The 14,106-nt window shown below is 40.8% G+C and overlaps 1 protein-coding gene across 2 annotated transcripts in view; it reads right to left on the bottom strand.

Moving 5' to 3' along the window:
• The window catches only part of LOC105922322 (trimethylguanosine synthase), a 351,997-nt gene extending 340,679 nt beyond the window's left edge, over positions 1-11,318 (bottom strand). The window contains exons 1-4 of one of the 2 annotated variants that reach the window (XM_036134309.1): positions 11,233-11,318; positions 9,292-9,828; positions 7,008-7,143; positions 4,722-4,808 (exon numbers count right to left, since the gene is read on the bottom strand). In XM_036134309.1, coding sequence (XP_035990202.1) covers positions 4,722-4,808; positions 7,008-7,143; positions 9,292-9,499 — 431 coding nt within the window. In that variant the 5' untranslated portion in view covers positions 9,500-9,828; positions 11,233-11,318. The remainder of the gene's footprint in view (positions 1-4,721; positions 4,809-7,007; positions 7,144-9,291; positions 9,829-11,232) is intronic. The other variant, XM_036134308.1, reaches the window with a different exon arrangement.
• Positions 11,319-14,106: the final 2,788 nt, after the last annotated feature.

Below are 14,106 nucleotides of genomic sequence, written 5' to 3'. Positions count from 1 at the left end.
AATCCCCACTCATCCAAACTTTATATTTGGCACAATTAAGTCAGACAATCACCGTTCTACTGGCAACCGCCAAACCCAGACACGTCCATCAGATTTCCAGATGGAGAACCGTGATTTGTCAGTCCAAAGAATGTGTCTCCACTGCTTTGGAGTCCAGTGGCAACATGTTTAACACCAATGCGTAAAATTAAATCAAATTAAATTGTCAATTAAATCCAATGACCAAAAGACACACTGACCAAAAGGGGTTGAGCACGAATGTAATCTTCAATTCAAGCTAAAACATAAGGTCTCAGGCAAAGGCAAATACAAAATGACTTTTTATGCTTTTGTGATACCAGCTCTCACATTATGTTCTCACTTCCTTAATATTAGACAGCACACGGTTTCCGCTACATGTAATTATTTGTGGCGCACATATAGAATTAATTTTGTTAATACACAGTATGTTAAAACAATGTAAAGCATATACTCACACACACACACACACACAAACACTATAATATGTATAGTTTATGCATACTTATACTAACCATAATCAGAGTTTGAAATGAATTTAAATATCAAGGAACATTAAAATATACTTTATTTGGAAAAACCAACACCGCCTGCTCCTTCTTCCTGTCTGGCTGCAAAACTGGCCGGTGGCTACCATAGGCATAAGTAGATGCCCCATGGACTGGCGCTGGCTATTGGAGCTGACGTTTCAACGTGGCCGACATATTGGATGGGTTTCTCACGCAACCCCAGTGCGTTTACTTGTACTGAGGAAGCTGTTTGTCCAACTAAACTAAATCATCAAATCAATCAAAAACTCCCTAAATTGTTACTTGATTTTCACACGGTTTGGTTTGTTACAAAAATATGTGGTTATGATACAGGACGCTGTAACAATTAAAAAACACGTTGTTTAAACAATGTATTTCATACATTTATGCTCCTTAACAGACATATGACATATTAATGTGTAAGTACATAATTTCATACTGAAATACTTTGTTTTATGCTATTTAACAAAGACAGATGCGGTGTGGCATATTGTTAAATATGTAAATAAATACTAATAAATGTATAAATTAATACAATTTATATTTTAATTTAAAATAACAAGTAGGATTGTTGATTTAAATGTTTTCCCCTTCTCTCACATGTACAGTACTGAGCCTTCACTACACACCAACAATAATTTCTTCATATTTTGAGTTACCCTGTAACTCCGGGGTAGGGCTGGGCGATAAATCGATTTAATCGATTACTTCGAATTTACAATTCTTTAAGATTTCATTTTTGGAAAATCTGGATTTTACAATACATACAATACAATACACTCATTGGGTTTCCATGAAGAGAACAGCATGTGATGCTGGATATATGTTTAGGCAAATATATTGTCAAAATATTGTTAAGTGGAAACTTTTTTTTACCATAATGCGAGGTACTTCATTCACTTATTTACTTTTTTTTTTAACTTAGTTTGAAGTTCAAAAGTGCAGTGAAGCCTGTTCTTAGCTCAATGTGTAATACAACTAGCAGCAAATGTTTTTTTATATTTTCATTGTTTATAATGGCACGGCTGCCATCTTGTTTTACAAGCATGTTTTACAGCTTGTTTTTAGTTGCACTTTTAATTCAGGTCAACTCCCTGACGAAATGCTTGACATAAAAGCAAGGTTTTAAAATAATTTCTTTAATTTCTTTTTATGAAACAAAAAGGAGGAAAAAAATCGATTAATCGGATTTGGTATGATAAAATCAGAGATTTATTTTTTAATCCATATCGCCCAGCCCTACTCCAGGGTACTTAATTTGCCAACATGATTCAGCTATAGTTTCTGAAATACAGAGACAACTGTTATGCCATTATGACATGGCGATCTGCGTGTTGTTCATACATGGTGGGCTAAAGTTTGCCGCATCGCCTTTTCCACTGTGTTGTGTACCAGGGGGGTCTAGACTCCCTGGTACACATTTTAATGTTAATTCAACCCTGAGAGGGTATACTGAGAAATTCTGCATGTCCCAGTGAATGAACAAGATGCTTTCATTTTGTTTTGGCCGAACAAAACTACCAAGCCGCTCAAGAGTTTGCAACCGCCGCCGCTGCTCCAAGCCGTTACTGTCCAGGTAAATTGGGACACCGTAGCAGCTTTCTGTCGGAGATCAGTGCGCTCTACCCCCTCAGCACCAGCAGCCAACATTGCCATTGCCCTCCCCGCCAAACTGGCTGAGATCCAAAGATGCTGGGCTGTGCATCGCCAATCTTCCTTTTGGAAGCAACAACAAGTAAAGAGATCTCTCTTTTTTCTTTTATACACCTATAAGGTGATATTTTGTGCCTGAGCAGAACATATTAGGAACAGGTTTAATACTTAAATTCAGCTCAAATTCCATCTTCTTCCCAAGTCACAGAGACTCAGTTTCTATTTCAAACAAGCTAATTAGCTGCATAAGTAGCCATCTGCTTTCTTCAAGCACGTAGCTTATTGGCCAATACGCATAATAAAAAGCCTGCTCGAAGTTGCACAAAGGCAGTATACAAATGAGACACTGCTTTCCCCAACCTGACAAAGATAAAACCTTTGAAACGGTCATTTAAAACCAGAGTCAGCCACTGCGTGGCGCCTGAGGAGCATTCTGGGTCTAAGTACTTGCTAAGGGACAGAGTGGCCGTCTGTGGAATTTGACCCAGGGAGCATGTAGCTTTCCTAGATCGCAGGCGCCCTACTCTGACCACTAGGCCACCACTCTCTTCACTGATTCTATTGTGTAAAAAGAGCCTTAGGGAGCGAGACGCTGAGTTATTGAGGAGTATACAGAAGCAACTCAAAGTCAAGATTAGAGACAGCAAGGAGAACCACAGGAAGAAGCAGGAGAATAAACTGCAGAGGAACAATATCAGAGATGTGTGGTCAGGGATGAAGAAGATCACAGAATTCAAGCAAAAAGGAGGATTGTATGGATGAAGGTCTGGACAGAGCCAATGAGCTGAACAAATTCTGTAACAGGTTCAGTTCAGTTTAGGATCAAGCTCATCATCCTACTCTCCTGTCCCAAGCCAAACAGACACCCCATCTTCCTCTGACCCACAGCTTTCCAGTCAAACCTCAGATGTTCTCTTTTCCACCTCAGTCATGCATTATTCCGCTACCAAAAGTTTGCCTTAACCAAATCAGGAGATGCTGTTGCTCCATTTGCATCCCCCTCCCATTTTTCTCTTTCTAGAAGTCGGGTAAAGAGGCAGCTGGAAATACTGAACCAGAGCAAAGCTGCAGGTGTCATGGTTGCGTGGTGTCAGCCCCAAAGTCCTGAAGATCTGTTCAGGGCAGCTCTGTGGGATTCTGCAACTCAGATGGCCCCGATTAAACCCACCTCACAAAGGGGAGTTTTTCCTCTCCACTGTCGCTCCATGCTTGCTCATCATGGAAAGGTTAGGGTTACCAGTTCTTCACTCTCCCTGAGTGAAGAACTGGTGTCAGTCTCTAAAAGTAGAATGGGAGGCAGATCCTTTAGCTATCAGGCTCCTCTCCTGTGGAACCAACTCCCAGTTTTGGTCCATGAGGCAGACACCCTTTCTACTTTTAAGACTAATCTTAAAACTTTCCGTTTTGACAAAGTTTATAGTTTGAGTGGCTCATGTAACCCTGAGCTACCTCTAATCTTAAAACTTTCCTTTTTGACAAAGCTTATAACTAGAGTGGCTCATGTTACTCTGAGCTACCTTTATAGTTATGCTGCTATAGGCTTAGGCTACTGGAGGACATCAGGGCCTATTTTTCTCACTTTAATTTCTACTGTTCTCCAGTCTACTGTTCTCCAGTTTTGTAATTGCATTTAAATGACTGTTGTCATTTCAGCTTTTAACCTTTTGATCTCTCTCTTTTTTCTTCATAGTACGTACACCTGGTCTGACGTTCTGTTAACTGTGACATCATCCAGGGAAGACAGATCACCCGCTATTACCATCTAATGTAGAACAGATTACTGGATCAATGTGTGCTTCTGTGCTTTTTTGTCTCTCTTGTTGTGTCTCTGCTCTGTCTTCTGTAACCCCCAGTCGGTTGAGGCAGATGACCGTTCATACTGAGCCCGGTTCTGCTGGAGGTTTTCCTTCCCGTTAATGGGGAGTTTTTCTTTCCGCTGTCGCTTCATGCTTGGTCGGTATGAGGGATTGCTAAAAAGCCATGGACAATGCAGACCACTCTCCCTGTAACTCTACACTTCTCCAGGAGTGAATGCTGCTTGTCGGGACTTTGAAGCAATCAACTGGTTCTCTTATATAGGATATTTTTTACCAATCTGTATAAAATGATTGAATTTGACTTTGGAAAGTGCCTCGAGATTACATGTTTCATGAATTGGCGCTATATAAATAAAATTTAATTGAATTGAATTAAAATATTTGTATGAGTAAAATTCTTCTAATTGCCTTTTCTTTCTGTGTGAGTTTTTCAGATTGAAATACGGACCGCTACAAGAGATCTTTCCTGTCAACAGCCATCATTATCTACAATAACTGAAGAATTTGGATTAATATGACTTACAACATTTAATTTCCATTTCAGATCAATAAAAGTATTTTTTATAATGACTATTGTGTAACATTTTGATTAGTAACAGATATTAAACTTTTTTGTGCTGGGCCACATAGTTAACTTAGTAGTTCAAACAATAACAGGCACAATTCTAAGAAAAATAAACAAATAGGGAGGGAAAAGACTTACTGTGGCTGCGATTTCTGTTTCAGTTCTACTTTAGACCAAACATCCTTAGGTGTAAGCTGCGGACACTCCTCTATATCCAGCTCATGACTAGAGACAAACAAAAAAAATATACTTTAAGAAGTGGCAATTTGGTTTGTAGTTCATGTCTCATGAATTTCTTTTATTACTTATGGTGTGGGTCACACAATGTTCATCATTCTTCCCACACAATCCTACTTTCAAATACATGCAGGATTTTGACCCACCTATGAGCATATAACAGGCAAAGTGGGTGTCCTTGTTATGTCTAAAGGCCTATCACACATGACAAGCCTTGGGATGAAGCCCAGATGTTTCAAGTAGAAAAATACCATCTATGATGAGTTTTCTTCTAAAAAATGTGCAGCCATAAAGCCATGTTAGTTTTAAATGAGACTACAGGTTGTTGGAGCTGCTGAAAGCGATTACTGGGAAAACAATTCACTGGCATTGTGAATATATAAATTAGGGCTGCAGCTAACAATTATTTTAATAATCAATTAATCGGTTGATTATTTTAATGATTAATCGATGAACCGGATGAAAAAAGTTTTATTTCCATTTCTTTTTTCCAAAATTTAACATTTGGAAAGAAAGAACAAATAAGTGCACAAAAAACAAGTTGCTACTGGTCTCTTACAATAATATTAGGTAATAAATAATTTTGCAGCTTCACTTTTGTGAAGCTGTAAAACTCAGGGGTCAATGCAGTTTGGCTGAACCGCACCCTTGAACTAGTGCATCTAGACAAATAACTGAGCATAACAGAGCAACTGTAACACCACTTCTGACAATCAAATAAACGACCAGCCCATTTCATACACTGTTTCAGCACATGCTGCATTTTATCAACTACAGACAGACACACAAATATATATATAGACAAAGATTGGCACATGTCTATCACCTTCATGGTAAAATAGCTGCTAGGAAACCACTGCTAAGGACAGGCAACAAGCAGAAGAGACTTGCTTGGACTAAAGAACATATGGAATTGACATTAGACCAGTGGAAATCTGTGTTTTGGTCTGATATTGGACCTTGGTCCAAATTGAGATGTTTGGTTCCAACCATTGTGTCTTTGTGCGATGCAGAAAAGTTGAACAAATTGACTCTACATGCCTGTATATATATATATATATATATATATATATATATATATATATATATATATATATATATATATATATATATATATACACACACACACACACACATATATATATATATATATATATATATATATATATATATATATATATATATATATATATATATATATATATATATATATATATATAATATAAACTAAGAGTGCATTCAGACAATACAGATAAACGTTGTGCAATAATATATTCCCGGAATGCTCTGAGCATGTCCAATGATGACGTCAAGCAATATAATGGAGAGAATGTAAAACGCATCAATTTCTTCCTGAAAAGTCTTCAATATTTTATTTGATGTAATTTAACATTCTTTTAATTAGTCTCAAATGTTTACCTTCTGCTATATGTGTGTCGTCTTATTTGTGCTTTTTGTGCAAGAGGTTTTTGATATCTCAAACTGTATCCTGTTTAAGGATAAAGTATGAGTTATGTTTTTTTTCCCTCCCACTTTCCTTTTTTTGTGGCCTCTATCTTTTCACAGAGTAATGGCAGCGCCATGTGTAAAGCGGTTCCTTGGCAGCAAGGCCTCAGTAAATCGTCTCCTCCTGAAATGTTTGTGATGTTTGTTTGTTTATGTTATGCCGATTGTAAAGAAACAACAATTTCCCTCTGGGATTATTAAAGTATTTCTGATTCTGATTTTATGATTTAAGGATAGAAATAAGTATTTTCAGTACCGTAATTACATTATTTTTGGCGGCCCGGAAGTTATTCTGTTTGCTCTTGCGCAAATGAGCTGATGGAACGGATTGTGCTACCGGTACAGATCGGGTAGTGACACTTAGCTTTCACACGATAACAAACCACTATCAGTCAGCTGATAGTTAGCTGAGCTATTTCTACATAAAGGAAGACTCCTCCCAACTTTCTGTGTTGTCAGCCATTGTAGCAGCTGTCGGTTTATGCGCTAGGGTTAGCCCTTTTACGTCACAAAGGAGCTGCTCAACATTTAAAATTATGGCTGCTCTCCATGAGCCCACCCATTTTTTTTTAACTGACCCGGCAACAGTTGGGTGCCCAAAAAAGCACATTTTACATTGCTAAAGTTTAGGCTTTCAGCAGTGGTAGCAATAATAGTAAGAAATGTTACCACAGAACTCACCTGCATTTGATTTTCAAAAATCTTGTTGGAAGTTTATCATCATCTTCTTCTTCTTCTCTTCTCTCCGACATTTTGTTGCTTGGACCACAAACTCTGCTAGGTAGGACGGTGACTTTCTTTGAATCTGGGTGAAAAACTGTATGTAAAAGAATATACCGTATTACTCAAAGAAAATTAAAGGAACACTTTGAAAACACATCAGATCTCAAATGAAGAAAAAATTCTAACTGGATAGCCATACTGATATAGCCTGGGTGCCATTCCGAACTTAGTCTCGCCCACAACGTTTGAGGTCGGGAAGTTCGGTCTGGCATTGCTCAATAGTAGCGCGAGTATGCTACTATCAGCTGGCTCCGTTGGTCGCTAAGAAGATGGGACACAATGAAAACCCATTGATCATTGTTGCTTCTCCTTTGGTCGCACTCATGGAGGACCAAGTGAAAGAAGGGCATCATGGTGATGCAACTCGGCGTGAACAACGAGGTGGATATAGCCAGCGGTCGTTGCCAGCTCCTTTTTGGAAGCCCGGAATCCTGGCTGCTGAACAACAAGTGGAGGGACATGCTAGGCTCCGATGTTTTTCAAGCCAACGTTATGGGTATCGTCGTGGACGAAGTTCATCTAACTTACAAATGGTAAGAGATCATCTGACTGTCTGACTTAGTAAATAACTCGCAATGTCGTGATATGAATCCCATGTTGTAAACATAGTAGGTTGGTCTCCTTCTTCGTCTGCCCATTTCTTTAACACAAGCATGTCGCGTTCCAACCGTGTTATAACGTTCTGACAGGACTGACAAATGCGATGCGATTTATTTGACGTTTTGTAGAGTTGTAATCCGAAACGGAGAACTTGTTCGTATGTGCATTCGCCTTTATTGTTTTTCTGAAAAATGAGGTTTGCGTGTTGAATGACTCCTTGTATCCTTAAATTCTTTTTGCAACACCGGCAAAAATCGTTCACGCTCATCTTCTTATTCTAGGCTACTTCTTTTCCAGCGTGCAGTTGAGTTCTGTTGTCAACAACTATGCGTCGCTTAACATACGTCACACACTCTGTTGCTCTTATTGGTTGTAGGTCTATCCAATTGAGTGCAGAGGCATTTTTTTTCCTGGTTCGTTCGAAACACGCCCCATAATCACAGCTCTATGGAGCAGTATCAGACTCAAATTCTGACTAGAATTGAGTATGACTACGTCAGGCTAATACTGATATGGAATGTGTAATGTTTTAGGAAAGAAGGATGCCACATCATTTGATAAAAATTATCAACCCACAGAGGGTTTAAACCTGAAGTCAGAGAACATGAAACAGAAAAACTGATGCGGCATGCTATTGCAATTTGCTGAAATGTTAGTGCAGCAACTCAAAATGGCACTCGAGTTTGCTCGGGGTCTCCTCCTTATAAGATGTCAGACGGTGTCCTGGGGTATTTCCTCCTCTCGAATCATCACTGAGCTCCTGGACATTTTTAGGTGCAACCTTGTGGGGTCAGAGGGACCTGGTGGGGTCAGATGGACCTAAACATGATGTCCCAGAGATTGGCATGAATTCCTTCATCTGCCAGGACCTCCCTGTATATTCTTCCCACATATGTAACCCAAGACACAGTGTACCAGGAAAGGCTCTAACAAAGTGTCAAAGGATTTCACGCAGATACCCAATGGCAGTCAGGGAGCCACCGTTTATCATGTACAGGTCTAAAAGTCCCTCCATGGAGATGCCTCCCCAGAGCCACCATCAAACCTATCATGAGTAACAATGTTGCAGGGAGCATAACGTTCACTGCAGCTTCTCCAGACCCTTTCACATCTGTTACGTGACCTCAGAGTAAACCTGCTCTCATCTCTGAAGAGAACAGGGTGCTCATGCCAAACCTGCCAATTCCAGTGTTTTTTGGCAAATGCCATTTGAGCTCCATGATAATGGGAAGTAAAATCAGGACCTACTAGAGGATGTAGGGCCTTCAGGCCACCTCTGTTTATAGTTTGGTCAGAGGCATTCATGCCAGTAGTCTGCTGAAGTTTACTTTGTCTATGTCCTGAGCACAGCTGGCCTTTGTGTAATTGGCTGTAATTCAGATCTCCATTGTGATTTGTGAAGTGTTGATAAATGCCCCTGGACCCCAAGGATATTTACCATCACATTGCCAGAAAATCCTGGTGGGAACCCTGCCCCCTTTGATACTGAACCGAGAAGCCCAATATTGCATAAGTTTGTCTGACTTGATACTCTAATCTAATTAAGAAAACAGGCTACAACACTGCTAGTGAGGGACATTACCTGTTTGTTTAGCAGGGTTCTGTTGAGATGTGCCAGCAGGTTCCTTAGGGTTATTGGCACCATCGGAAGGATCCACACAGCAATAATGCTCCTCATCAGCCAGCTTTCCAACATCAGTACTGTTCTGAAAGTATCTGGTTGTCTCTAAATCAGTTTCACAACTCTCCCTTTCCTCTATTGTGCAGGTTTCTCTGAACAGATTACTCATAACATTAACTTTGCTTTCTCTTTCTTGGCCCCCAACTTTAGTTTTCCCTTTACTTTGTTCTTTTGACTGTGTTTGAGTGTCTGTCTCCACTTTGTCATCAGTGTTCTCGTTACATATTTGAGGCTCAGTGGTCCAGCCCAGTGCTGTCCAATATGAAAACCGTTCCCAATACGAGTAGTAAGTCTCTGTAGCCAGTTCATCCCAGAGAGCCTTCGTATCTGGATTATTCCAAGGAGCGGTGACAGCTCCAAGTTCATCTTCAGAGAGTAAACTTGTGTCTGGATGCTTCTCCACCCAGGAGCTCCACAGCAAGTCCAGTCCATTCTTAGCTTTATTGAGTAAAAAAACAAGCAGAAAAACACAACAATGAAAAATATTTTTTGACATACTAAATATGGAGTTCCTATTGATTTTTAATGTATATGTCAAAGGCTTTTTCACTTTGATATATGCTATAATTGTGAGTGGTGTTTTATTCCAGTTTATAGTTGAAATAAGTAATTTGAAAAATTATATAGCAGTTTCAGCCTTTTGTTTTGTGGTTCCAGAGTAAGCAGAATAAATTGCTGATACAAACTGTACAAATTATGTGAAGTAAGCACATTAATAGGGACCTTTCAGAAGTTTTCTTGGCACTTTTCTCTACTTCATTCTACTCCGTTTGTATTGAGCTGTTTAGTCAATGAAATCAAGATGTTATATGGTGTTGCATACTATCACGCTGAGTCTGTGTTTTGTGTTTAATGAAGAGCAGACAGACATAAAAATAAGAGATATAACTTTCTTTAGGTTCAAAAAGATGCATTCACCTGGCAGATTTGACTCAAATAGATACAAAGTTTCAATTAACTTAAGTTCTGGTACTGATTTAAATGTGGAGAAATTGTAAGAGGGAAAATATTATAAACTATGAGACATTTTAATCAAACCCTCTTAAATAAAGCCAAAAATTAAATTAGCTTAGCTTTTTAAAAACTAACTCTTCTATTTTGACAGAGTGAAAGAACCAGGTAAAGAAGCAACTCATTTTATTATGATTTAAATGTGAAGAAGAGAACTTTTTAAACCACAGTCACATAGTTAGCAGTCATGGAATGCTTCCTATCCTATAGATGCACATTGCCTTGTCTACAATCACTAAGGCTATGTTCCCACTGCGGGTCTTAAAGGAGCAATAAGTAATACTGACACCTAGTTCAGTGTTTCCCGCAGCACTATCTTGGCGAAAAATCGACGTTTTAATTCATTGCCAAGCCCAGACATTAAAACAGCATTGATAACTCTACGGTTGATAACACTGAATTGCGACACCCTCTGGATGGTTATATTACTACGTCATGGCAGAGGAGTAATTTTCTTTGATCATCCGAGGAGACGTGTGGGGGGGGGGGGGGGGGGGGGGGGAATGTCTTCGTCGCCATCATCCTCATCGGTGAACAATATGTGGAAAGGTAAGTAGTTAATTAAAACTGATAATAGAAAATTAATATCTGCCTCGTGTGCTCTGACAAATTAAGATATGATTTAGTTTTATGTATTCAATTCGACCCCCCCGGCAGTCATCCGCGCAAAACTGGTTCCGGCCGACACCTCGCCGAAACACTGTAGTTGTCATGATATTTGTCTAGGATGAACCCGGACACAGATGGATGACTTGAGGAACCAGAATCTTCTATTAAGCGGCGTTGTAGGGTGCAGAAGCTGGCTGGCAGGTACAGCACGGAGAGACTGACCAGGAAGGAGTACTGGAGTTGAATAACTTGAGACCAGGACGGAACACAGGAGCCGAGGACTTGAGACCAGGACGGAACACAGGAGCCGAGGACTTGAGACCAGGACGGAACACAGGAGCCGAGGACTTGAGACCAGGATGGAACACAGGAGCCGAGGACTTGAGACCAAGGCAGAACACCGGAGGACAGCCGTGGTGAAGGAGTAGCTGAACCAAGACTGTGGGCTGAGCTGGAATGGAGTTACTGGCTGTGGACTGAGCAGGAATAGAACCTTTACGGGCCGGCAAACAAGAGCAAACTGAGGTGAGTTTAAATAGTTGTGTCAGCAGGTGAAATGAGACCAGGGCTAATTGAAGCCTGACAGGTGAACCAAATCAGGCTGCGCTGAGAAGGGAGGAGACAGGAAGGCTCAGAATGCAGCCTTCAGGCTGCATCCTGACATTAGTGTTACAAATGAGAACACAGACAACGCCTTCACTTAGAAGTTTCACACCATTTCTCATTGGTGTGAAACCCCACAGAATGTTTACTTCCACAGGATAAGTATATGATGTTGTATTCTGTTCTATTTCTGGTCCACTTCTCTGCCAGCTGCTGCTCTCTTGCCAAGATAAAATACCAAAAGGAGCGCTCCGGCTGGGAACCCTGGGAACTAAAGGTCGACCGATATATCAGCAGGCCGATATTTTCGGCCTATGTTTGCGATTTTGTTATATTGCTGTTTACAAATTTGATTAGGAAGATAATTTGCACTAGAAAGGCCTTGTGCTGCTACATGAAGAGCACAAACAATTAAGTGTAATTAAATGCTCTACATATATGTGTATAAGTTTTGTGTTTTTTTAAAGGAGCTTTGTTTTTTTTTTTTCTTTTCTCATAGACGCCTTTCATGTAAAATGAGTTTTCCTCCATTTACTGCAGTTGCCTCTACAGCAGGGTGTCCAAACTTTTCAGTACATGGGCCAAAACTGTCAAGTCAAAGGAACCAGAGGGCCAAAAGATAAACATAATTTTTTTTAAAACAAAAAAAAAGTATGTTAATATTTTACTTGCTCTACAAAATATGATAATTTTAAATAAAGGTTAGTCATATTTTTTAAGGAAATGTAGGATTTTAAAATTTTTGTCATAATTTTTCCCTAATTAAAAACTAAAATCTTCCATCTGCAACAACCACCTGTACTGGTGGATCTTGAAATGCAGTTGGGGGGCCACCCAATATCAGTACAGGGGATATAAATGGCCCCCGGGCTGCACTTTGGAAATGCCAGCTCTACAGGCTTCATTAGTCAGTTTATGAGCGAGTAATCAGGGTTGTGTTCTGTGAAACGGTGCAATCTTGCTCACCTGGCTACTTTGTTGAGTCTCCATTGTGATTGATCCATTAACAACAAAAGGCAGCCTAACATCCTAACTCAGAAGCCATGGATGAACGGGAAGGTGCGACTCCTATTGAAGACACGCAACACTGCCTTCAGATCAGGAGAGGCACAAGCCTATAGCACAGCCAGAGCAAATCTGAAAAGGGGCATCAAAGAGGCCAAGTACTGCTACAAGCTTAAGATAGAGGGACACTTTTCCAACGCTGACCTCCAACGCATGTGGCAGGGAATTAAGGCCATCAGTGACTATAAACCCACTCACTCCACCTCTGCAGCCACTGATGTCAACTTCCTGAACGAGCTGAATGACTTTTATGCTCGCTTTGAAAGAGAAAACAGTGAAACTGCCACCAAGCTCAAATCCTCAGCCGACCACCCGCCAATCACACTCTCCTCCACAGATGTCTGCAATGCACTGAGCAGGATCAGCACGCATAAGGCAGCTGGACCAGATAACATCCCTGGACGCGTGCTAAGGGCATGTGCGGAGCAGCTCGCTGGGGTTTTTACAGACATTTTCAACCTGTCTCTTGCCCAAGCAGCTGTACCAACATGCTTCAAATGCACTTCCATTGTGCCAGTGCCAAAACACTCCAGCCCAAAGTGCCTTAACGACTACCGCCCTGTAGCACTCACACCAATCGTAATAAAGTGCTTTGAGCGGCTGGTCCTGGCACGCCTAAAAGACTCGCTACCATCCACATTGGGCTCACACCAGTTTGCATACCGCAGCAACAGGAACACAGAGGATGCAGTTTCCATGGCACTGCACTCTGTGCTCACACATCTGGACAATAAGAACACTTATGCATGCATGCTGTTTGTTGACTTTAGCTCAGCATTCAACACTGTCATCCCAGCTAAGTTAATAGCCAAAATTCGACACCTGGTCATCAACACCTCCATGTGCAACTGGATTTTGGACTTTCTGACCAACAGACCCCAGAATGTCCGATCAGGCTCCAACTGCTCCACGTCCATCACACTCAACACTGGTGTACCACAGGGCTGTGTGCTAAGCCCATTTCTCTACTCCCTCTTCACCCACGACTGCAAGCCTGTGTACGCATCCAACTCCATCATCAAGTTTGCGGACGACACTACGGTGATTGGTCTCATCAGCAACAATGATGAGACTGCCTACAGGGAGGAGATCAAGCACCTAGCCACATGGTGCACTGAAAATAACCAGCTCCTCAACACCACCAAAACGAAGGAGCTCATTGTGAACTTCAGAAAAGATTCAACAGGCACGCACGACACCATCTACATCAATGGAATGACTGTTGAGTGTGTCTCCAGTTTCAAGTTTCTGGGGACCCACATCTCAGCGAACATGTCCTGGTCAACCAACACCTCCTGCCTGGTCAAGAAGGCTCACCAGTGCCCCTTCTTCCTGAGGACACTGAGGAAAAATCAGCTATCCTCGACTATCCTGATGAACTTATATCGCTGTGCAATAGAAAGCATCCTGACCAACTGTGCAACAGTG

Source organism: Fundulus heteroclitus, unplaced genomic scaffold (genome assembly GCF_011125445.2).
Source record: "Fundulus heteroclitus isolate FHET01 unplaced genomic scaffold, MU-UCD_Fhet_4.1 scaffold_79, whole genome shotgun sequence".
Taxonomy (NCBI): Eukaryota; Metazoa; Chordata; class Actinopteri; order Cyprinodontiformes; family Fundulidae; genus Fundulus; species Fundulus heteroclitus.
The sequence above is the reverse complement of the archived record's forward strand: the minus strand, read 5'-3'. Positions and strand labels throughout refer to the sequence as shown.